The sequence below is a fragment of the Oryctolagus cuniculus genome, chromosome 11 (assembly GCF_964237555.1).
Source record: "Oryctolagus cuniculus chromosome 11, mOryCun1.1, whole genome shotgun sequence".
Taxonomy (NCBI): domain Eukaryota; kingdom Metazoa; phylum Chordata; class Mammalia; order Lagomorpha; family Leporidae; genus Oryctolagus; species Oryctolagus cuniculus.
The window spans coordinates 57,260,107-57,282,978 of NC_091442.1; the positions used below are offsets into that span (position 1 = coordinate 57,260,107).

A 22,872-nucleotide genomic window follows, 5' to 3' on the forward strand; every position below is an offset into this window, starting at 1 on the left:
GATGTCAGAGGTGGGGGTGATTTTTAAAGTAATAGATGTCCTTGACCTGGGAGAGGTTGTGAACCAGGGAACAGAGGGAAGGGAGAGCCAGACTTCATTAAAACCCTTTCCTATTGTGAAATCCCTGCGTTCAGCAAACTTCTCTTTTCTCATTTTGCAATGCTTGTCCCTACGGGAAAAACCGCACACCCTACTCCCTGTGCCCCCTCATTCTGATCCTTCTACCCCTTTGCTCCCCTACTCTCTCCTCTCTGCTCTCCAATGCTCCAACATCCGGCTTCAGGTTGAGCCCAAGAAAATCTGCTTTTAGAGACTTTCTGGCTTCTCAGCCATCTTTGGGCCCGCAGGAGACACAACACCTAGGGGAGGGGAGCCAGTGTGGGCTATATAGGTTAGGCATCCACTTATGGTGCTAGTCCCGGCTGCTTCTCTTCCGATCCAGCTCTCTGCTACCGCCTGGGAAAGCAGCAGAAGATGGACCAAGTCCTTGGACCCCTGCACCCACTTGGGAGACCCGGAAGAAGGTCCTGGCTCCTGGCTTCAGATCGGCCCAGCTCTGGCCACTGCAGCTATTTGGGGAGTGAACCAGCAGATGGAAGACCTTTCTCTCTGTCTCTCCCTCTCTGTAACTCGACCTCTAAAGTAAATAAATAAATCTTAAAAACAGAACAAAGCAAAAACAAACAAAAACCCTGGGGGAGACTGTTGCTGTGGCAATCAGTTCCTAGTGTCCTTTGGACATCTCTCAGTGTGGTTGCTTAAAAAAAAAAAACGAAGGAGCCTGAGGCTAGAGGTAGCTCTGTTCGCCACGGCTACGGTGGCGCTGGGAACAGAATTGGGGTGGGATTCCGGCAGGCAGAGGCCGCTGTTAAAGGCCAAGGGGGCACAGCGCCCTCTAAAGGGAGTGCGGACTAGTCCGGTCACAGTATCACGTGTCCCCATCCCCACCAATTGAAAATCAGCAATAGCTTCCTCTGTTCCCCATGGAAACAATCCCGCCCCGCGGGTCCTCCCCGCCCCACTCTGTCGTGAGGTTTTGGCATTTTATTGAGTAGTCAAGCTGACAATCAAATACCTGCGCCTTTTGGATGGACACCTTCCTTCCGCTAAGCAAACTAAGACATTCATTGGTCAATATCTCAAAGGCCGGCTTATTCTTAACCAATGACCGTCACTGTAGGTGGGGTTTCAGTAAGATCTATGGCCAATCAGCGGCGGCGTCGCTTGTGCGACTCCACGTCGGCACCAGCTGCGGGGCAAGATGGAGGCGCTGATTTTGGTAGGATCCGGAGGGGCTGCGGAGCTAATGCAGTGTGCAGAGGGGTCGGGAGTCAGGGTTCCGGCCAAACCGGGAGGGGGAGACAGGGGAGTTCCGGGTAGTCCTCGGGGCCGAAGGTTCTGCTGGCCCCAGAGATACGTGTGTGGCCTAGTACAGGAGCCAACGCCTCGGGTTCGAGTAGGAAGCCCTGCGGGGTGAGGGCTCCGAGTCTGTGCAAAGTTGAAGGGAGCGCACGACTTCCGTAGGATGCATCGGACCGCAGGGATGCTGTTTTGGGGTACTCTGATTCCTGGCATTGTGGATGACGGCCCGATTTGAATTTCCCCAAACCTCCAAATTCGCCCCAAGTTCTAGTACAGGTGTTTTGCTGTCACAGATCGCTCCTGGTGGATTTTAGAGTTTGACTTCCCGTTGATAATTCCTTGTTGGATTTCTTTAAGAAAACCGTTTTCTCTTTACTTTCGTCGCCTGGTAGCCGCTATGATATAGGTCTGTCAGGATAAAGAATCAGTATTCCATCGAAGTTCTGGAATTCCTGATAGCGCTAGCATGCACTATGGAATATTTTTTCACACTCTTTATTCTGCCCCCCCCCCCCTTTAGACTTTAGAAGTTCTTATTGTGGAATCTAAGGTGGCTTATTTCTACCTTTCCTGTTATATGAAAGTTGTGGCCAAAGGAGTATATTAGCGTGCTTGTCCATATAATCCTTTAAAAAAAGATTTATTTTATTTATTTGACAGAGTTACAGAGAGAGGGAGAGGTCTTCCATCCGATGGTTCACTCCCCAGGTGGCCGCAACGGCTGTAGCTGTGTTGATCAGGAGCCAGGAGCTTCTTCCAGGTCTCCCATGTGGGTGCAGGGGCCCAAGGACCTGGTCCATCTTCTACTGCTCTCCCAGGCCACAGCAGAGAGCTGGATCGGAAGAGAAGCCGCCGGTACTAGAACCGGCGCCCGTATGGGATGCCGGCGCTTCAGGCCAGGGCTTTAACCCGCTGCGCCACAGCGCTGGCCTCCCATATGATCCTTTTTGTGTGTTCAGACTGAATGTCTATACCTTTTCTTTAGAGCTGGACCAGAGCATCTTTTTCAGAAGTGCCCTGTCTCTTAAGCTGGAAGGTGCGTGTGTGTACAGATGTAGGAGTTCAGCTGCCGGCCTGCTTCTTGCATGGAGTCACACTCCACACCTCTTTCCAAAGAAGCTTTCTCTTTTCCTTCAGAGCTGGTGAACACATACATGTCCAGGTCCTCACCAGGGAAAAGAGAGTAACAGATCTAAATTCTCTTTTTTCAAAATGTCCCAGATAGAATTAATTCTCTTGGTGTGGGTTGGTCGAATCTAGGTCAGAAGCTTATGATCTGAGTAGTTTTGAGTATTTTCTGTACCAGGTGGTTAATGAGTTTTCTTAACCAGGCAGCAGGTTAGATTCTAGGAAAATTGGTTTCTTCTGCTTCTTCTTCTTCTTTTTTTTTTTTTTTTTTTTTTTTACAGGCAGAGTTAGACAGTGTGAGAGAGAGAGAGACAGAGAGAAAGGTCTTCCTTTTTCCGTTGGTTCACCCCCTAAGTGGCTGCTACAGCTGGTACATTGGGGCCGGTGCGCTGCCTATCCAAAGCCAGGAGCCAGGTGCTTCTCCTGGTCTCCCATGCGGGTGCAGGGCCCAAGCACTTGGGCCATCCTTCACTGCCTTCCCAGGCCACAGCAGAGAGCTGAACTGGAAGAGGAGCAACCGGGACAGAATCCGGCACCCCAACCAGGACTAGAACCTGGGGTGCCGGCGCCGCAGGCAGAGGATTAGCCTAGTGAGCCGCAGCGCCTGCCAGAATTGGTTTCTTTGGAAGCTTTTAGACTGCTCCTTACATATGTTTAGAAGGGATTCTGCTTAGAGGTAAAGGGGTAAAGGGGATGATGTTTAGGGAACCTGTTAATAGCGTATCTGTGGGTAGTGATGAGTTGGGGGAGTAACATGTGAAAGTCACTCTGTCTCTGATTCCTCAGTGAAGTTCATTTCAGCCTGCTTTTTCCTTATTCCTCCACTTTAATCTGTGCCTAAGATGCTGCATTCACAGATTCCTGCTAATTTGGTCAGGTACCCATAGACTTAACTTTTTTTTTTTAGAAAAAAAAAAAACGGTTTATTTATTTGAGAGATAGAGTTACAGACAGAGGGAAAGAGATAGAAGACTTCCATCTGCTGGTTCACTCCCCAAATGGCCACATCAGCTGGAGCTGCGCTGATCCGAAGCCAGGAGCCAGGAACTTCCTGCAGGTCTCCCACGTAAGTGCAAGGGCCCAAGGACTTGGGCTGTCTTCCACGTCTTTCCCAGGCTACAGCTGGGATGAGAAGTGGAGCAGCTGGGACTCAAACTGGCGCCCAAATGGGATGCAAGCACTGCAGGCGGTGGCTTTACCCGCTGCACCACAGCGCCAGCCCCTAGACTTGACTTTATTAACCATACTGGGGCCGGTTCTGTGGTCCAGCAGGTTAAGGTGCTGCCCAGGATGCCAACATCCCATATTGGAGTGCAGGTTCAAGTCCCAGCTACACTGTTTCCAGTCCAGCTCCTTGCTTATGCACCTGGGAAAGCAGCAAAAGATGACCCAAGTCCTTGGGCCCCTGCACCCACATGGGAGACCCGAATGAAGTTCCTGGCTCCTGGCTTCTGTCTGGCCCAACCCTAGCTGTTGCAGCCATTTGGGGAATGAACAGGCAGATGGAAGATATCTCTCTCTTCCTGTCACTCTGCCTTTCAAATAAATAAATCTTAAAAAAAAAAAAAGTACTGATTTTTTATCATGAGGAACCGATGTCACAGAGTTAGGAGAAACTGAGGTATAGGGCAAAGAGCTTGTTCAAGAAAGTACAGTGTCAAAACCAGGAATAGATTTTGATGTTCTCATCCTCCCAGGCCAGGTCTTTCTGGGGTTAAAGTGGATGCTCTCATCATGGTTTTCCCACCTCTTCAATATTAACCATCAGTTACAGAAAGCTTTTGTAGGGGACAAAGTACCAACTGGTACCAGTACTCATGCTGGTTTCCAAAGTCCCTGGGGTATTAAGTTATCCTTTTCCTTCATCTATGTGAGCTCTTTCCAATGTTAACGTTTTTCTTCTCTCTACAATTTCAATTTATTTTGGGCCCCCAATTAAGACTTTATAAACCCTTTCCACCATCCTAGCCTTTTTAACTGGAGTTCTGTGAGAGAACTAAGCACTAATACTCTAAGGCACTCATTCTGTATAATTAACCAACTTTCTGTATTTACAGTAGAGATAGTTTTGTGCCATCCATGGAAGAAGTGAGAAAATAGTCATTTAAATAGTTTTAGGGAGGACCAGCACTGTGGCATAGGCATTGCCTGCAACACTCACATCCCATATGGGCGTTGGCTTGAGATCTGGCTGCTCCACTTCTGATCCAGCTCCCTGATAATGTGCCTGGGAAAGCAGCAGAGGATGGCTCAATTGCTTGGGCCCCTGGCACCCATGTGGGAGACCTGGAAGAAACTCTGAGCTCCTGGCTATGGCCTGGCCCAGCCCTGTCCATTCTGGCCATTTGGGGAGTGAACCAGCGATAGAAGGTCTCTATTTATGTCTCTGTCTCTGTCTCTCTCTCTGTAGCTCTGCCTTTCAAATAAATCCTAAAAAAAGAAAATTGTTTCAGGGGCTGGCATTGTGGTATAGCAGGTTCAGCCGCCACCTGAAATGCCAGCATCCCATATGGGCACCAGTTCATGTCCCAGCTGCTCTACTTCCAATCTGTGGCCTAGGAAAGCAGCAGAAGATGGCCCAAGTGCTTGGGCCCCTGCAGCGACGTGGGAGACCCGGAAGAAGCTCCTGTTTCTTAGCTTCAGCTTGGCCTAGCCCTGGCCATCGCGGCCATTTGGGGAGTGAACCAGCAAATGGAAGAAATCCCTGTCTCTCCCTCTCTCTTAACTTTCACATAAATACATTTTTTTTTTTTAATTTTCTGTATTCAGTGGTTCAGGTGAGGAACCTTAGTTGAGAATCAGGTGATATTCCCCAAATTTCTTTCTTCTCATGACCCTCACCTGTTGGTCCATAAAATTCAGCTCCATTTGATTCTAGAATCTTCCTCATTGTATCTCATTTCCTTCAGTGTCTGCTTAGCAGCTCTTTCTGCTCTTGAGGTCCCCGTTATGAAGACTGTGAGGAGTACTTGAACCTCTGGTGAGCTGGAGTTCACCGCACCCAGATAGCATTAGCTACTCCTTAGGTAGACAGACTCCTGGGTTCCCTCAGGCTTCCTCCCTTCACGTTTCTATTCCTGGCTCTGACTAGACCTCTGGGAAAGTCCGATCAAGGTGTATTCTTCTGTCCCCACCTCTCCAAGGCGTACAGATGGAGGGTGTTGAGGAGGAAAGAGTAAACTAGAAGGGTTCCAGATGAGCCGCCCTTCAACATGGGAACTTTGAAATAGCAACAGGGTCTCTTCACATAGGCACTTTACAAAGGATCACATTTAAAAAATACATATGTTTATTTGAGAGAGAGACAGACTGATAGAGAGCGAGCGATAGCTGCCATTTACTGGTTCACTAGCAGCATGGCTGGGCCAGTCTGAACTCAGGAGCCCAGAACTCCATCCAGGTCTCCCATGTGGGTGGCAGGAACCCAAGTACTCGCCATCATCTGATGCTGCTGAGGGTGCACATTAGCAGGAGGCTGGAGTTGAAAGTGGAGCTGGGACTTAAACCCAAGCACCTTGATATAGGACACAGGTATCCTAAGTGGTGTCTTAAACGTATCCTACCTCACCCCCATTTCTGTCTTGAATTGAGTAATCCATCTCTACCTAGTTTTCATGCAGACTTGTCTAATCATTCTCATCTTTTATTTATTTATTTGAAAGGCAGAGTTAGAGGTAGAGAGAGAGAGAGAGAGAGGGAGAGGGGTCTTCCATCCACTGGTTCACTCCCCTGATGGCCACAATGGCCAGAGCTGCACTGATCTGAAGCCAGGAGCCAAGAGTTTCTTCCAGGTCTCCCACGTGGGTGCAGGGGCCCAAGGACTTGGGCCATCTTCTACTGCTTTCCCAGGCATAGCAGAGACCTGGATCAGAAATGGAGCAGCCGGGACTCGAACTGGGTGCCCATATGGGATGCCACCTCCACAGGCAGAGGCTTAGCCTACTATGCCACGTCATCAGCCCCCATTCTCATCTTTTTATAAAAGTCTCCAAGGGAAGAGACCCTTTCATCTCCTTCAGTTCCTAGTGCTTAATAGTAAAGCTGTCAGACCTGCATCTTTGTTCTCCGCTTCCTCTCTGCTGGCGTGTCAGCTGGTTTCCCTTTCTGAGTTGTGAATGTGGAGGGATGTCTGCAGGTCACCATTCTCATTAATAATCTGGAATCTTTTTTTTTTTGCATTTTTTTAAAATTAAAGATTTATTTGAAAGGTACAGTTAGAAAGGAAGGGAGGGAGAGACACTGGTTCACTCTCCAAATGGCTGCAGCAGCCAGGGCTGTGCCAGGCTCAAGCCAGTAGCCAGGAGCTTCTTCCAAGTCTCCCATGTGGGTGCAGGGACCCAAGCACTTGGGCCATCTTCTGTTATCCCAGGCACAGCTCCCAGCTGGGAGCTGGATTGGAAGTGGAGCAGCCCGGACATGAACCAGGGCCCATATGGAATGCCCATGCTACAGGCGGCAGCCTAACCTGCTGTGCCATAGCGCTGGCCCCAAACTGGAATCTTAAAGCTCATGAATTATCCCTTCCTCTTTTTCCCCTCAAAGCTGAATTACTCTAGCAGTTTGGACCCGTAGGTCTTTGTTCATAGGTTTCATTTTTTTGAATCCTCTCTGGATTTGCCTTCTGAGTACTTTTCCAGTGTTTTACAGACCAGACTTAAACTTCTGTCTTTTCTCTCCCCTTAATATTTTACCCTAAACAATGACAAACCCCAAAAATCTAAGCCTCATTCAAAAATCAGGCCACCCAGAGTGCACCAGGTATTCATATACAGGGAGGAGGAAGCGGAGCAGAATACATCAGTGACTCCTAAAGGTTGATAATGCTCCATGGCCTTTGCTTCCTGAATCATCTTAATGGGGCTTTTGTTAAATTCCTTTGGCACTAACAGTAGAGGTACTTGGCCTAAATGCCCCCTCCCCCTGCTCTGGGCAAAGGTATCAATTACATTAAGCCCCCGAAGCACTCCCATCTCGTTCCTGGCAGTCCCCTGTGCCCCTCTCCCAGCTGCGTCCTTGCTGGTGCCTGGCCCCTCCATTTCGTTAGGAGAAGCAATCTCCTTCTTCCTGCACTGTGGAGATATATTTCTCAGCGAGGGCGCGCGCAGTGCCAGCACTGCCCCCGGTGAGGTCCCTGGCAGCCATAAAAATTTTTATTGTGATTATGTTGGTGTCGGGGTGTCCATCTGGGTTATTGCACACCTAGTTTAATTGATTGAAGTTTAATTTATTGACACTTCAAATTAAATGATCAGAATAAACTGTGCTGTTACTCTGGCCAGCTTGTTTTAATGGTTGATTGCTAGAAGCAGACCTTGGCTTGAACTAAAACCCCCAAAGAGCAATTGACGCTGCTTCTAACTCTCCCCATGTCTTGCCCTCCAAGAAGACCTCGTTATAGATTTCCGACGTATTTATATATATTTTTTTCCCTCTCCTTCACAGTGGTGGGAAAGAGTTGGTCCCTGGCAAGGTATAAATTATCTCGCAAGTCTGGGGGAGCTGTCACGTGGTCAGAAGAGGACGAGGGGGCCTCCACTTGAAGATAACCAGGCCTTTGAGAACTCAGTCTTCCCTGGTGGCTGAGGGTGGGTGCAATTATCCAGATATCTGAGGGCACTTAGTGGCAGGTTTAGGGTGCTTTTCATCTCTGTACTTGCTACCGTTCCTTGACCGAAGTGACTTGGTCGGAGCTGGGATATCGGCAAGAACGCCAGTGGTGGAAAGGGGAACCAGAGAAGGCACAAACGCATGGGAGCCGGCTTAGTCACTGTCTGTCTCCCAACTGCGGTGGTCGGACTAACTGGGAAGTGGGAAGGCGGGTGCCACGGGCAGTGGTCGGGAGTGGCCTGGGAGGCGGAGTCCGGGCACCACATTACTGATGCCCTGCTGGCTGGGGCCCTTCCGCATCCTGCCGCCCGTTTCAGGGCAGAGTAGGTTTTCTCTCACATCACATTACTCTCACATCCCTCTAGGGATCCCGCCTGCCTTGGATCCCACAGCCTGTGTCACCTCTTCTTGTGTTTGATGGCCCCCATCTCTTTGGAAGTCCCCCTGTTGTAAAACAAGGCGTTGATGCTGCTTGCAAAGCCCACCTCCTTATCTGGCTTTTTCATTCTCTCATTGTCAGTGCAAACATCCCCATCTGCAGCCAGTGGGTCTGGATAGAGCGGCCAGCCGCTTGTCCAGGTCCTTTTCTGGAGTGTAGTGTTTCCCAGGGACTGACACCAGAGCGAAGGAGAGCCGTCCGCTTCAGGGTCTGATTTGGGGGCATAGACAGACTGAAAGCTGGACCCAGACGCCGCCAGTTCAGACTTTTGGAGACTTTTCGTTTTTAGGAGCAGATGTGGGCAGGCAGTGGACTAAATCATGATGCACATCGTGACCAGAAACGAACCTCTCCCCATTTGATTTTTTCCCTTGCTGAGTGATAAATGATGGCTCTGGGTTCCCCGAGTGGCCTGGGCAGGAAGTTCTGGTGCTGCTCCCAGCTCTGGTTTCTGCTTGTCCTGTCCACCGCCCCATAATGTTGCTGTGCCCTTCGTTTCTGACTCTCACTTCCTTGATGGTTGGCGATGTCGGGACTGTCTGTAGCAGACAGGCTTTCTGAGTTCTAATGAAAGGGCTGAGAAGTTGCTTTCCTGAGAGCGTGGGGCTTGGTGATCTTTGTCCTGCCCATTTTCGTCACCAAATCCAGACATTGAAAGCCAGAGGGGTGTGGTGCTGACCTGTACTCCCCCTGCTGGCTATGTTGGTTTTCTCAGTTATATTTATTAATTTATGAAGCCCGCACACATATTGAAGCCATTCCTAGATGCATGGCAGAGAAAGGGGGTGATTTACAAAAGCATCACCCATTTCCCCCTCCTTACACCCTCTCTCCATACCATCTTTTTATCTTCAGGAGAGAAACTCATTTAATTCTAAACCAGACTCTCTGAACTCATAAAATCATAAAAATTTGAGAATGTGTATTTTGCAGGGAACAAGGTCCATAGATCTCATCAGCTTATCAGCGAGGTCTGCTGTAACTCAAAAAAGGTATTAACCTTAACTGATCTAGGTCAAGCCTCTCATTTCTCTGATGAGGAAGCTGAATCTTGGAGAAAGGGAGAGCATGAGTTAATGGCTAATCCCGGAGTTCAGAGACATCTTCTGTAATGTCCGAGCTCTTGGCCGCTGTGCTCTGTGTTTTGTGTCTACTGGAAAGGAAGATTGTCTTTCTGGGTGTCTCCTGCCATCGGTTCTTCCTGAGACACATGCTGTTTCCTCCTTATAATCAATATCTGCTCTAATGTCTGCTGGGGAATGTGTACTACCGATGGCTCCTAGTCTTCTCTGAGCTGCGCTTGAATCTTATCTGGCCGGTGGAAACTGTTCTTGTCAAAGCCTTTAGTTACTACTTTTTTTTTTTTTCTTCTCCATCTGAAGTTCATGGGTTTATGGCTGGCAAATTAGAGCTCTTAACTCCACAGGAGCCTCTAATTTTTAAAATGTTGGCACAGAGTCAGGGAGTAAAAAACACCTGCTTAGCCATGTGGAGTCTAGGAATTCCTCCTTCTAGTTTTTACTGTCTTGGTTTTACTTTATAAATAGGATTGAGAGAAGAGCATCTTGATGCAGCTTCTGCAGACCCATTCACAAGCCAGGGTACCCTCGCTGGGATGGCCCTCAGGATTTCTTTTTAAGTAGGGAATGAAGAACTTTCCAGAAATCTCATTCTTGTGCTCTTTCAGCTCTGTAGATCATATCCTCTAACTCCATAAAGGCTTCTTAGTTTTGCTCCCACTGAAAGAATCAAATAATTAATCATAGCTCCGAAATATCCTGTCTACCTGCTTCAAACATGATCCCCCAAGGTTTCTTGTGGCGTGGCAAAATTTCACCCCAGAGTGTTCTGCGTACTTTGTGAACAGACTGAATTCACTGTTTCTTTCAGAGCCCATCTCTTTGACTTTTTTTTTTTTTTTTTTTTTTGACAGGCAGAGTGGACAGTGAGAGAGAGAGACAGAGAGAAAGGTCTTCCTTTGCTGTTGGTTCACCCTCCAATGGCCGGCGCACCGCGCTGATCCGATGGCAGGAGCCAGGAGCCAGGTGCTTTTCCTGGTCTCCCATGGGGTGCAGGGCCCAAGCACCTGGGCCATCCTCCACTGCACTCCCTGGCCACAGCAGAGAGCTGGCCTGGAAGAGGGGCAACCGGGACAGAATCCGGCGCCCCAACCGGGACTAGAACCCGGTGTGCCGGCGCCGCTAGGCGGAGGATTAGCCTAGTGAGCCGCGGCGCCGGCCTACTAGTTTGACTTTCAAGACATTCGAGAGCTTTTACCCAGCGCTGCCTTTTGAATAATTCTGCTAATGAGAATCCCGAGGAAGCTGCAGGCCACCCAGAAGGCCCACAGGGGGCAGCACTAGGAGTGACTCTTCCCCTGTCTTTCTGTGTCTGAGGCGGGAGAGGTTCTAGACGCTGTTGATGTTTTTCACCAGGCTTCAGAAGCCCCTGGTTGAGATCAAAGGCCCCCTTGCAGCCGCCTGCTTGCTTGTTTGATGATGTTTCAGCTGTCCTGAGGAGCACGTTCTACTTTTCTTGACAATAAAAACATACATGAGAATCTATCCAAGCCACCCAGCCTCCCACGAAGCAGCCTGCCTATACATCATTTCTAGGCACCATTAGCATTTGAGGTGAAGTTCTGTTATACACTCAGGCTGTGGCTCTCTGAAAGTCAGTGCATCACAGAACTTTGTCTCGAAAGCTTTCTAGCAGCTACCCGTTTTGGGAGGGAAGAATAGACTTTACGTGGACCGAAGCTTCTAGGGTCTTTCTCAACAACCAGCATTTAATGTGTTACAAGGTCACGCCTGGTCTAATGTCCAGGAAACCTTTTTTTTTTTTTTTTTTCAGTAACGAGTTATTTATAAACTTGCCCTTTGCAAAAACTTAAAATGAAATTACATGACCAGTAATGGCTTCTGGGACCTTTAAACTGGCTGGTTTTGTGGCATGAGGGGAAGTCCCGGCCTTCGGCTCTCCAGAAAGGCAGGGGCCCCAGGCTGCAGTGGAACCAGCTGCAGTCAGGAGGTGGCAGGAGCAGTCAAGGAGACGCTGTTGGCCGCAGCTCTAGCAGGACGGAGAAGGAAAGCAGTGTTTAAGCCCTCGCTTAACTTCACAGCTTTGCTTGGCGTGGTCCTTCCTTTGCAAGTTGGCAGTGACCGGCCTTTTTGGTAATGCAGCCTCTCCTTTTTCAGTCAGATCCAGTCTTCTGCCTCACCTTCCTTAGCCTGCCTTTTATCTTTCTCAGGAAGATCCAGCGTTTCTGTTTTGGGGGGCTTCTTTCATGGCGTCTTCTGGGAAACCGAGGAAAAGCGGCAGGAGGAAGGGCAGCAGCAGGGAGGCAGGGATGTGTATCTCTTTCTGCCAGCATGGCTGCTTGCGTACTCAGAGCCTGTTGGTCACAAAGGATGTCTCACTCTCCCAGCTGGCTAAGGGCCACTGGGGCTTTGCTTTTCTTTGGGTTCATTCTAGGGATGCCAGACTCTGTGGCTGCAAGAACCAGTTACCTGTGCCAACTTAGTGGCCCAGTTTAAGCCAACAGACAGCTTTCTAAGGTTGCTTTGAATGTGGGTAGAGTGACACAGCCAAAGATTTCCAGGGAAAAAACTCTAGGAAAAGTTATTCTTTTTATTATTATTTAAAGATTTACTTATTAATTTGGAAGACAAAGCAACATCCTCCATACCCAGTTCATTCTCCAAACGGCTGCAGCAGCCAGATCAGGGCCAGGCTGAAGCCAGGAGTTCCATCTGTGTCTCCCACATGGATGACGGGGGCCCAGCCAGTTGGGCTGTCATCCGCTGCTCTGCCAGGCATGTTAGCAGGGAGCTGGATCAGAAGCAGAGCAGCCAGGACTCAATCCTGTACTACAACATGGGATCCTGGCATCACAAACTTCCACTTAACCCACTGTGTCACAACATCAGCCCCGCTTATTTCTTCGAAATTTCCTTCCATTTTGATATTTTTTCCATTAAGGAAAAAAATTATTGCTGTTCCTTTTTGGTAAATTGAGAATCCAGGCTGCTGTGGAACTGAGCCTGCTGTACGGCCTTGTGGCACCGTAGGGTAAGCCACTGCTTGGAATGCCCACATCCCGTATCTGAGTGCCTGGTTCCAGTCCTGACTGCTTCCAAATCCAGATTCCTGCCAACGCACGGGGGAGGCAGCAGATGAGGTCCCAAGTACTTGGGTTTCTGCCAGCCACATTAGAGACCCAATTTGAGTTCCTGGTTCCTGGCTTCAGCTTGGCCTAGCCAGGCATTTGGGTAATGAACCAGCAGATGGAAGACTGATCTCTGTCTCTCCCCGTCTATCACTCTGCCTTTCAGATAAATAAATTTTAAAAAAGTATACAGGATGGGCATTTCAAAGTATTTATCAGAGGAGAGATAAATATCCCCCAAAATGTAATATCCCTCAAAATGGCACACCAGAAAATCTACTTATGTGGGAGTCTAATTTTATAAGAGGTCCCCTAAATGCTTACTGCATCAAAAATTTTTACTTTATTCTCAAACTTCCTTTATTCTCTCAATTATTTAACAAGTACTGAACATTTAGTACATGTCAGGCATTGTCCTGGACGCCTAGGGTAAATCAATATACAAAACACAAAAATAGCTGTCCTCTAGAATTCAAGTGGGGAAATCTTAACATTTGCCATCGCCTTGTTGTCGTCAGAAGACCAGGTTCCATTTACTCCGATGTGGAGTTCCCCCCTCCCCCCTGAAGCCAGGTGTTTCCATGGAACCGTAAGCTTTTTGTAGCTTCATGGAACAGTTTACACGTGTAGAGCTTGTAGTTTCTGCATCCTTGGCAGTGATTTCTTTTTTCCCTCCTCAGTCTTGGGTCTTTGTTAAACACACGCTCAGAGAACACGTCTGGCCCTCGTGTGGGCTCCGGGTTCCCTAAGGCAAGCCAGGGGACAGGGACAGAGCACTAGCCTGGTCTCACGGCACAGGGATGTGTTTCAGTGGTAAGGAAATGAAGGAACGCTGGCTGCAAGCCCTTCCACCCGCAGAGCACTGCCTGCTGCCCCTGAAGCAGGTGGTGCCCTCGGTCCCAGGGCTGGAGGGAGAGCACCAGGCAGCCCAGCTTCTGTGCCATGAGAAGCTTGCAGTGGGAGGCAGGAGGTTTTGCCGGTGACCAGGAAGGCCGAGGCTGTGGTTCCCCTGTGGGAGCCAGCATCTTAGGTTTGGTTCTTGTTGGTGAAAGAAAATACTTTCCTGCTCACTGTCTCCAGGCCCCAGAGTGTCTTTCAGATCTTCTCTCACTACTTCTGAACTCCCCCTGGTTTAGGTTGGTTTTGTCCTAGTACATTTAGTGGCAGTTGTTCGTGGAGGAATCGGCTGTCACGGGAGTTTTTGGAAAACGGCTGTCTCACTGGGGTGCACTCCGAGCCGGTGTGCCTGTGTGTGCGAGCACACACAAATGCTCATTTCTCTGTAGTCCGTGCGTGGGTGGGTTAGGGAAGGCTTGTTTTATGCTTCTGCATTGCCACTGCATTGGGACTGCAGAAACTTTCAAGTGTACCAGGGCATTCAACTCTGTTTCCAAATGGCCCCGTGCAGTGCCTATTAATTAATCTGGTCACATTCCATAGCCACCTGTGCATGGGAGACCAGGGAAGGAGAGTAATTTGGAAAATAACTGTACTATAACGTTGGGCAATAACAGCAGGACCCACCTTGATGAAGCCCTCTGTGAGTCAGAAACTGCTGCCCTGAGCTGCTGAGGAGGCCCGTGTTGAAATGCCCCTCCTTCAATTCAGTCCACTCACCAGTGGAAATGTAGCCATGCTGGGGCAGGGGGGCATACAGAGGCAGTCAGGTGTCCCTTGTAACCCCAGAGGGACTGGGGGGTTTATGAGTTGCCAGTGGCGGTGGGGCTGTCGGGACTGAAGGTGTGTTCCTATCTCTTCAGGAACCCTCCCTGTATACTGTCAAAGCCATCCTGATTCTGGACAATGATGGAGATCGACTTTTTGCCAAGGTGAGATTCTCTTTCCAATTAGTTTGGGAACAAAGCAAAGACTTACAGACTGTGCCCTCCTTTGTCATGAGCATCAGGGCAGGGAACAGTTGTGGAGCCTGGGTTCCTGAACAAAGCCGCAGCTGGCTGTTAGAAGCAGCCTACCCGTGTCCATCACCCCTGTCCCCTTCCCTTCTACCTTTTCGCCCTGCTTGGGTTTTTCCAGGGACTTCTGCAATTCCAGCAATTCCAGCCCTGTGTATGTCTGCAGTCATCGCCAAGCGCGTTACCTCCTGACTGCCCGGCCTGTTTCCAACTTTGGATCTGTTGAAAGAGAGGAGGAAGGACACCCCTCTCCTCTCCCTCCATGTTCTCCCCCTCCTGTCGAAATTTCTTCGGTCCCCAGTGTATTAACTCTGGGCGAGCGTAGCATAAATCAATCAGCAGGTAGAGATTAGTTTAGAATTCACCAGCTGTTCCTCCCTGTAATTGGATGTAACTATGCAGGACACCTTTTGAAACAGTTATCCAGTTACTAAATGCCAGACCTGTCATAGGTCTTCAGCTGACTGCGACGGATTAGCCCCTGAAGAGCACAGCGATTTAGCAGCCTGCATCTCCGCCCCCTTGCCAGGGAGAGCCTGGGAGTCGGCTCAGTGATGTGCTCCATTGCCTCTGGCTCCTTTCCATTTACAGGAAAGAAAGCTCAATGTGGGAGCCCGGAGGGTCGAGTTGCCTTTCTTTGAGGAGGTTTTTACAGCCTTTGCCCACTCCTTGGCTTCCTATGGTGGGCAAGGGTCTGCAGGCAGTGTTCTGGCACTGCTCCCCAACATGGCCAAGCTCCTGGGAAGGGCTGCATGCAAGTGGTCTTGGGAGAGCACTTGTAGAGTGCAGGCAGGAGCAGGGCCTCCTCCCAGGGCTGGCAGGCCCCCGCTCTCAGACAGCCTTCGCAGTGTGAAGTGAGGTTGCTTATAGCAACTCCTTTCCATGTTTTAGGTTTGATTACTCACTGCCCACTCCCTGCTCCTGCAGTCTTTCTTCTCCATGTCAGTGTTTCTCCCTTGCCCTGTGCCTTGAAGGAAAGAAAGCCAAGATCCCAGGGCAGAACACAGTCACTGATCATTCTGGGCTCCCTGCTCCGGTGACCCCAGCCTGTGTCCCTTCTCTCTGAGCAGTACTATGACGACACCTACCCCAGTGCCAAGGAGCAAAAGGCCTTTGAGAAGAACATTTTCAACAAGACCCATCGGACTGACAGTAGGTCATCCACTCGCTGCTCCCTGTGTTGGGGGGGAGCCGTGTGGGAAGGGGTGGCGGTAGGACTGTGGAGAAAGGATAAAATGGCTCTGCCTCCTTTCTCTCTTTTTTTTTCTCCTCCCCTCATATAATAAACTCTTCAGAAATGTAATGGGGAGGTGAGTGTACCTCACGCGGGAATACCGTGCTGGAAGGTTGGCTGTTAGCTACCTGTCTAGTCCCTGGATTTATGAGCCTCACTTGACAAATTTAACTGCAGCTCTGCTTATTGTACCGCATCCATTAGGGCAGGTAAATGGAAGTCTGTAAAGGTGACCGCTCTGCATTTTCACCTCCGAAGGATCGACTAGTATCCTGTCTCATATACAAGTGTAGTGGGCGGAGGGGGGTGTGGGCACAGGAGAAGACACATTTAGACTCCTCCACCTCTGTGCTTCTCTTCTGCTACCCCCTCAAAAAGAGCAGATCCGCTTCAGCCTTTGGAGGTCACGCTAACCTGCCTTGCCTCGGCCTACGGCTCCTTCTCTCAGGCCACCTTTTTCCCTCCAGGTGAGATTGCCCTCTTAGAAGGCCTGACGGTGGTGTACAAAAGCAGTATCGACCTCTATTTCTACGTGATTGGCAGCTCCTATGAGAACGAGGTGAGACTCCCCACCCCTCTCTGGTATCACTCATTGCACTTCCTAAGCCACAGGCAAGACATGGCTGCTGGTTTGGAGCTTGGGAGAGCCGGGTCTCTGGCTTCAGGCTGGGCCGATACAGTTGGCAGAGACTCCCTGCCAGCCTCATAATGACCCAGCAAGTGCTTCCGCCCAGAAAGGAAGTTTTCCTGGAAGTAGAAGACACCATGTGTTGTTGAATACCCTTCCCTGGGTAGTGTTTTTAAACTGGGTTTCTGGGGTGTGGTTGAGGGGAGGGAGGAGAGTTGGGGGATACTGGTGCTGTGTAAAGGGTTCATACTTTTTCACTGAGTTTGGGCCAGTTTGCTGATGCCCTGAGTCATGTTGAGCCATCCAATCTGAGTGGGGTGCCTAGAAGACCACGGGTGTAGTCCTCACTGCTTCCTGGTTGCATGAAGAGCTATTTGCCTCAGATACTGTGGACTTGCAGGAGAGTAGATGAGCAAAACTAAGCCCCCAGGTAATTTGATGCAAAAATGAAGATTTGAGAGGACCAGCTCTTGCTGACTTCTTTTTTTTTTTTTTTTTTTTTTTTTGAAGATTTATTTATTTATTTGAAAGTCAGAGTTACACAGAGAGAGGAGAGGCAGAGTGAAAGCTCTTCCATCCACTGGTTCACTCCCCAGTTGGCTGCAACGGCTGGAGCTGCACCAATCTGAAGCCTGGAGCCAAGAGCTTCTTTTAGGTGCAGGGGCCCAAACATTTGGGCCATCTTCTACTGCTTTCCCAGGCCATAGCGGAGAGCTGGATGGGAAGTGGAGCAGCCGAGACTGGAACCGGCGCCCATATGGGATGCCGGCGCTGCAGGCGGCGGCTTTACCTGCTACGCCACAGCGCTGGCCCCGACTTCTTCTTATTGCCATAAGTGCTTTGTAAGGTACTTTGTTGTTTAGAACTTGTAGCTTCTGTGGATTGAAGTTACTTTTTTTTTTTTTTTTAAGTTTGTCTGACTCAAAAGCCCATTCTCTTTCCACTAACTGCAGCCTTTGTTTGACCTGTGATATGGTGTGGTTAACGAATCCTCTACCTCAGACATCAGGTCACACCAATACAGTTGCTGAAGACGTATAGAGGCTATTACAGGAAACTTCTGGCTGAAAGAGGCCTTGCAGTGTGGGACCATGTGGCAGAGTTTGTCCATGAGAAACCACAGATCCTCTTCCTGCTTTGCTCTCACGTCCAGCTTAAGGTTTTGGGCCCTTGTGAGAGCCTGTGTCTTTGGATGGTTCCTGAAATGGAGGATTTTGTTTTTATGTAGCAGCTTCCAGGGTTCTTAGCCTTCTGCCTGTCTGTCTCCCAATAGCTGATGCTCATGGCTGTCCTGAACTGCCTCTTCGATTCACTGAGCCAGATGCTGAGGTGAGCAGGCATGGTTGGTGCGGGCTGAGAGAGAGGGTAACTGTTTTTGAGGCCCAGGGATTTCTAGGGGATCGGGAGCGGCTTTCCCATTAAGGAAGGAGATGGGGGGAGGGGGAACAGCATCTTCATTGCTGTGTCTGCCCTTGTAATTCCCAGTCGGCACCGCCCGAGTTCTCAGCACCTTGAGGTGCTTTCCTGAGTTTCATTCTGAACCTCAAGAGTAGGGAAGGGCAAGCCTAAGGAGGTACCCCAATGAGACATCGGTACTGGGACTGGAAGCCACACTCCAGTGTCTGTCTCATAGTCCTGAGTTTTCCCTTCTAGACAACAGGAAGAATGTGCCACTTACCCGCTCCTCCCTTCCCACCTCCACTGCCCTCTCCTCTCCGCATGGAGGGGCAATGCAAGAGATATAAGATCCTTTCCTGGAAACATCCAAGGCTCTGCATTTCATTCCCCGTCAGCTCCCAAGTGAACCAAGTCCAGACAACCATCCAGAGAAGAACAGCAGGCGCCCTCAGCCACGCGAAATCAGCGGGGCGAGTGGCTCAGGTTTCCTCAGGAAGGGGGTGATTTATTTCTGAGCCAGGTGAACACATAGACTCCGTGTAGGGTAATCTAGTGAAAGAGTCAATCCGACGACGTGACAGGTCACGCGCACTAACCACCGGATCCAAGGCTGTTGGATGTGTACCCTGGCAGTCCCCAGCACCCCGCTTTGGGCGTCTTTTCAGGGCCTGAGCAGAACTGGCACGGTACAGGGAGGGGCACAGAGAGGCTTAGGAGGTTTGTCAGACTGAGCGCAAGCCCTCCCACCTCCTGCCACCTCCAGATTGAGTTTTAGCTCTGTTTACTCCTTTTCTCCACCCACTAATGTCAGTGTTTATGAGCAACATCGTGAGAAGCGTGTGGCAGGCAGGAAAGAGACGATAGCTCCGGATAATCAACCCTGAATACTCAGAAACTGTGTTACTGGAATCTCTTTCCTGGCCTTCCTGATCCTCAGCAAATCAGAGTAGGAAGGGGTTTGGAGTTCTTTATTTACTGTGTCCAGGTAGCTTGAGCAGATATTTACTTGTCTAGTTTAGGATCTTGAATTGAAACAGTGTCCTAGGATTCCTTTCACACACAGGCTTGTTTTTCTCTTCTCTTGGGGACGCAGGAAGAACGTGGAGAAGCGAGCTCTGCTGGAGAACATGGAGGGACTCTTCTTGGCTGTGGATGAAATTGTAGATGGAGGGTGAGCGCTCTGACCCACCTGACTCTGGGGTGAGGGGGTGGGTCACGTCCTGAGGGCTAGGGTAAGTGGGCTGAGTAGCCACAGGTCCTGTCCCCACCCGAAGTTGCTCCATCAAGACGGAGCAAACCATGAGCTTTCTTTGTCTTTGTAGAGTGATCCTGGAGAGTGACCCCCAGCAGGTGGCACACCGGGTGGCATTAAGGGTAAGCAGGAATTGTTTCCCTGGGCCGCCCAGCTCCTCACAGACGCCCTTCAGCTGCTGAACGTGTCCAGGGCTGCCCTGTAGAATCCTACAACCTTCTCCTTCCCTTTCCTTCTGTGCCAAAGAGGAGAAGCAGGAGGAACCGATTTCTCCTGATGCCCAGCAGTTCCCACAGTCTTTGCACAAAGTGGACGGTTAATACACACTTAATGAATGAACGAGGGAGTAAAAGAAACTGTGATAGTCTAGGTTCTGAAACTGTGAAGGAATTAAGTTTGTGGGACTGGATCCAGTCACTGGAGGCAGAGGAGTGTCTTGTCTTGTCTTTTAAAGACTTACGTAACTAAGGATGATCCCTCTGTATCAGGAGCATCCTTACCTGCCAGAACCTCATTCCCCTTTGGCGCTAGAGGTATCAGAGAGGGGCCTCTGAGTTGACCACAGGAGGCTTTGAATCCTTCGGTGGAGATAAGGGTGGGTGCAGAGGGAGCCCCCCAGCAAGATGTGGGTGGAGAGAGGTCTGAGCAGAGATCTCCCCATTCACAGGCTGTCCTGGCTCTGACCTCCACACAGTGAGAGCCGACAGTGCCGGGTAATGGGAAATCTTCTCCCTTAACTGCCGTGGGCTCCATTTGCATAGTTTAATCTTCTCCTCTAACATATGTCTCTATATGGCAAGAGAGAGGGGCCCCCACCCACTTCCCCCTTCCCCTGCTCAGGCTGCTGCAGCAGCAGTTTATTTCTTCAAATTAACATGCTGTCGTTACCCATCAGGCCTTGCAGGATCCATTAAACTGCCCCTGGCTCCCCCTCATCCTTTCCCTGGCGATATTGATATTCAGGGAAGGTCTTCTTGGACTAGGGAATCAGGTTCCCCACCCCCAAGTTGCGGGAGTTGAGGATCACATAACCTGCTGATGACTCGGAATGGAATAAATCTTTTTAAGAAGTCTTCCTGCCTTGAAACAGAGGATGGATGGAATGACCCTTCCGTGTTCATGGTCCCTCCTAGCCAAGTAAAACCATGGCTGCACTCATCCCCAGGAGGCCCTGGAAGTTCAGGGCATTAGCTCTTCGCTTCAGTGGAAAGGAGCACTCTTCCATGTCCACTGGAAGCCTCCGGTCAGGTTGTCCCCCAGCGTCCTGCCGCACTAAACATGTCTCTCTGTGCCACAGGGCGAAGATGTACCCCTGACGGAGCAGACCGTGTCTCAGGTATGACTCTCTCCCTACTCCCTCTCCGGACGGACTGGGTCCCTGCAGAGGCTAGAACAGTCCTCTACCCCACCCCCAAGTCTGAATGAGACTAGAGATGGAAGACAGAGCGTCCTTGGCTTCCTCTCATTCCAGAGAACTGAGACCCTACAGCCCATGCTCCCTACCCTACCCCCAAGTCCTCTCCCAGTTTCCTGTGAGTGGTAGCTGTCAGCCGTGCTCTGCACCCTTCACACCCTCCCTGCCCGATGCCTTTCTGTGATTTATTCTCCAGCAGAGGCTTGCCTTAAGCAGATGGTCTGTGTGTGCACACACACTCTCTCTCTTATTATGCAAATGAGGCCTAAGCTGGAACTGTGTATTCCAGAATGTGCGGGTTTTGCAGATCTGTCCTGCTACCTTGACTGCAGATAGATGGTCTGCCTGATGGGGGTGGGGGAAGGGTCTCACCAAGAATCCCTCTGGATGTGAGACTCCCCCTTTTTAGCATGTGTCCAGTAACCCCCAGTTTTCTTTCCTCCCAGGTATATACCTCTTCTCTCTTCATCCCCGCAGTGGATTTGAAATTTTTTGGAATTTCCCAAACTGACAACCCTCTAGGGCCTTAGAGAGCTTCTTTCCATTCCTCTCCCCTTGGGGATTTTCTGTTCCCCCTTCTTCTAAGGACAGGGAAGGCAAGTGGGGGACGGAGATCCCAGCCCCCCTCAGTGCTGCCCTTGTCTCTGCAGGTGCTGCAGTCAGCCAAAGAGCAGATCAAGTGGTCACTCCTCCGGTGAAAAACCAGCGTTCCTGGCTCCTCCGCCCTCAGACACTCGGCCTGTCTGCTGGACTCCTCAGCAGTCCCCCACCTGATGTGCTCAGGGTCATCTCCGGGATCACAGGGATCCTTAAATCTCCATCTTGTTGTGGTTGTCTCCCCTCCCCCAGCCTCCCTGCACACTTCCTGTTCCTTCTCACCCCTTTCCCGGTTCTGGGAGCAGAGCCCCCCTGCAGATCCGGAAGCTGGGCCGGCACGCCTCTACCTCCTTTCTGGAGAGGATGCACCCTGCTCTCCTGCCCTCATGTGCTCTCTCAATCCAGTGCCCTTTGCTGTACATACTCTGCAGGTCCGAGTGGGAGAAGGCGTGTGCTGAGTGTTTGCCTCCCTTTGCCTTTACCCAGCCCTCACCCCACAGCCCGGGCGTCCTGCAGGGGTGGAAAGGGAGCATTCCTCTACAGTGCATGCAGGTCCGGGGGCTCCAAACGCCACTGAACCCCACTGGTTGGCCCCAGTGTTTTCTCCTGTTTACTGCACTACCCTCTGCCTTGGACTAGTCATTCAGAGGGCACAGAATGGAAGAAAGCGTAATTGAAATTCTAGTGGAGAGGGCTTATAAAATTCATTCCCCACCCTGATCCTGCACACGGCCTCAGTGCCGTGTGGCCTGTAGTGTTGCCCATGGGAGCGTCCTCCTCTGGGGCCACCTTAAATGCTCCCCTGTTGCTGACCATGGTGTCTTCGCCAGCTTTGTCCCTCTGTGTGCTGGAGCAAAGCCAGTCACTGGAACTCCAACTCCATTCTAGCCTTGGGAAGAATTGTGCAGAACTGGAAGGAGTGAAACGTAGGACTTGGGCCTCTAGGGTCTCAGTCCGAGCTCCCCAAAAGCCTGGACCGCTTGACCTGGAGTGTGCACCTGCTGCTTGGCCCTCCCCTCTCTGCCTCCACTTGGGATCTGAGCAGTAGGTCTGGGCTCTTCCCCGCCCTCCTCCTCTGAGGGAGGGGTCTTGCCTTTGGGATTGGATTTCCCCAGGGAGACAAGGATGGAACTTCCAAGCTTGGGTCTAACCCTTCCCCATGACCCAAAACTTCTTACCCACAAAAATGTCTTAGAAAGCTTCCTGAGATGTAGGCATCCTGCCCCACCAACTGCCAGTTGTCCAGCATGGGAGTGGTGCAGACAGCCGGGCATCTCTGTGGAAGAGGGGTGTGGAGTCCGAAGGCAGCCACCTTCTGTCCTGCTCCGTGCAGAGAGGAATAAAACCCATTTGTTTTTCCAAACTGCCTTTGTGTGATGTTTCTGTTCCTCTTGCTCTCTTTTTGGCAGGGACTCCTATTCCTTCAGCCTCTCCCCCCCTCCATCCCCATCTTATAATATTTCTTCCCTCCTGCCTCAGAGACTCCCCAGCAATCCCCCCCATTCCTAATTTACGGGGCTGTTTGCCTCCTTGGCATCTCCCCGTCCCCTCGCCTGGAAATTGGCGCCAGGGGTAGGGTGGGGCTGGTATTTTCTCAGTGGGAGTCTCAGGGAACCGAGTTCTTTCCCCCACCACCCCCAAAGCCAGCTGCCTGCTCCCGCCTCAGCCATTAGTAACCCGGAGCCGCGCACCTGCGTGGGGGCTCCCTTCCTGCGCCTCCCACTCCTGCTCT

At 50.6% G+C, this 22,872-nt stretch overlaps 1 protein-coding gene and 1 non-coding gene across 3 annotated transcripts; both read left to right on the forward strand.

Moving 5' to 3' along the window:
* The first annotated feature begins 1,162 nt into the window (after nt 1-1,162).
* On the forward strand, nt 1,163-22,503 carry COPZ1 (COPI coat complex subunit zeta 1). Of its 2 annotated transcripts, XM_002711133.5 has the most exons (9): nt 1,163-1,279; nt 14,465-14,533; nt 15,688-15,769; nt 16,319-16,410; nt 17,753-17,808; nt 18,971-19,048; nt 19,200-19,251; nt 20,427-20,465; nt 21,194-22,503. In XM_002711133.5, exons 1-9 carry the CDS (start codon nt 1,262-1,264, stop codon nt 21,239-21,241), a joined length of 534 nt encoding a protein of 177 aa, XP_002711179.1. In that variant the 5' UTR covers nt 1,163-1,261; the 3' UTR covers nt 21,242-22,503. The 2 variants fall into 2 exon arrangements, with proteins under 2 accessions (XP_002711179.1, XP_069908441.1); XM_070052340.1 differs by lacking the exon at nt 20,427-20,465 and having other exon boundaries at nt 19,200-19,274; nt 21,174-22,503.
* MIR148B (microRNA mir-148b) lies at nt 11,172-11,232 on the forward strand. Its single transcript, NR_162544.1, has one exon. It is a non-coding gene; the product is annotated as a microRNA mir-148b (primary transcript).
* Nucleotides 22,504-22,872: the final 369 nt, after the last annotated feature.

Bases quoted from the DNA above. Each gene is read 5' to 3' on its own strand.
- COPZ1 (XM_070052340.1), top strand. The intron at 14,534-15,687 runs GTGAGATTCTCT...CTCTCTGAGCAG, and splicing joins GAGATCGACTTTTTGCCAAG to TACTATGACGACACCTACCC. The intron at 19,049-19,199 runs GTGAGCGCTCTG...TTGTCTTTGTAG, and splicing joins GATGAAATTGTAGATGGAGG to AGTGATCCTGGAGAGTGACC.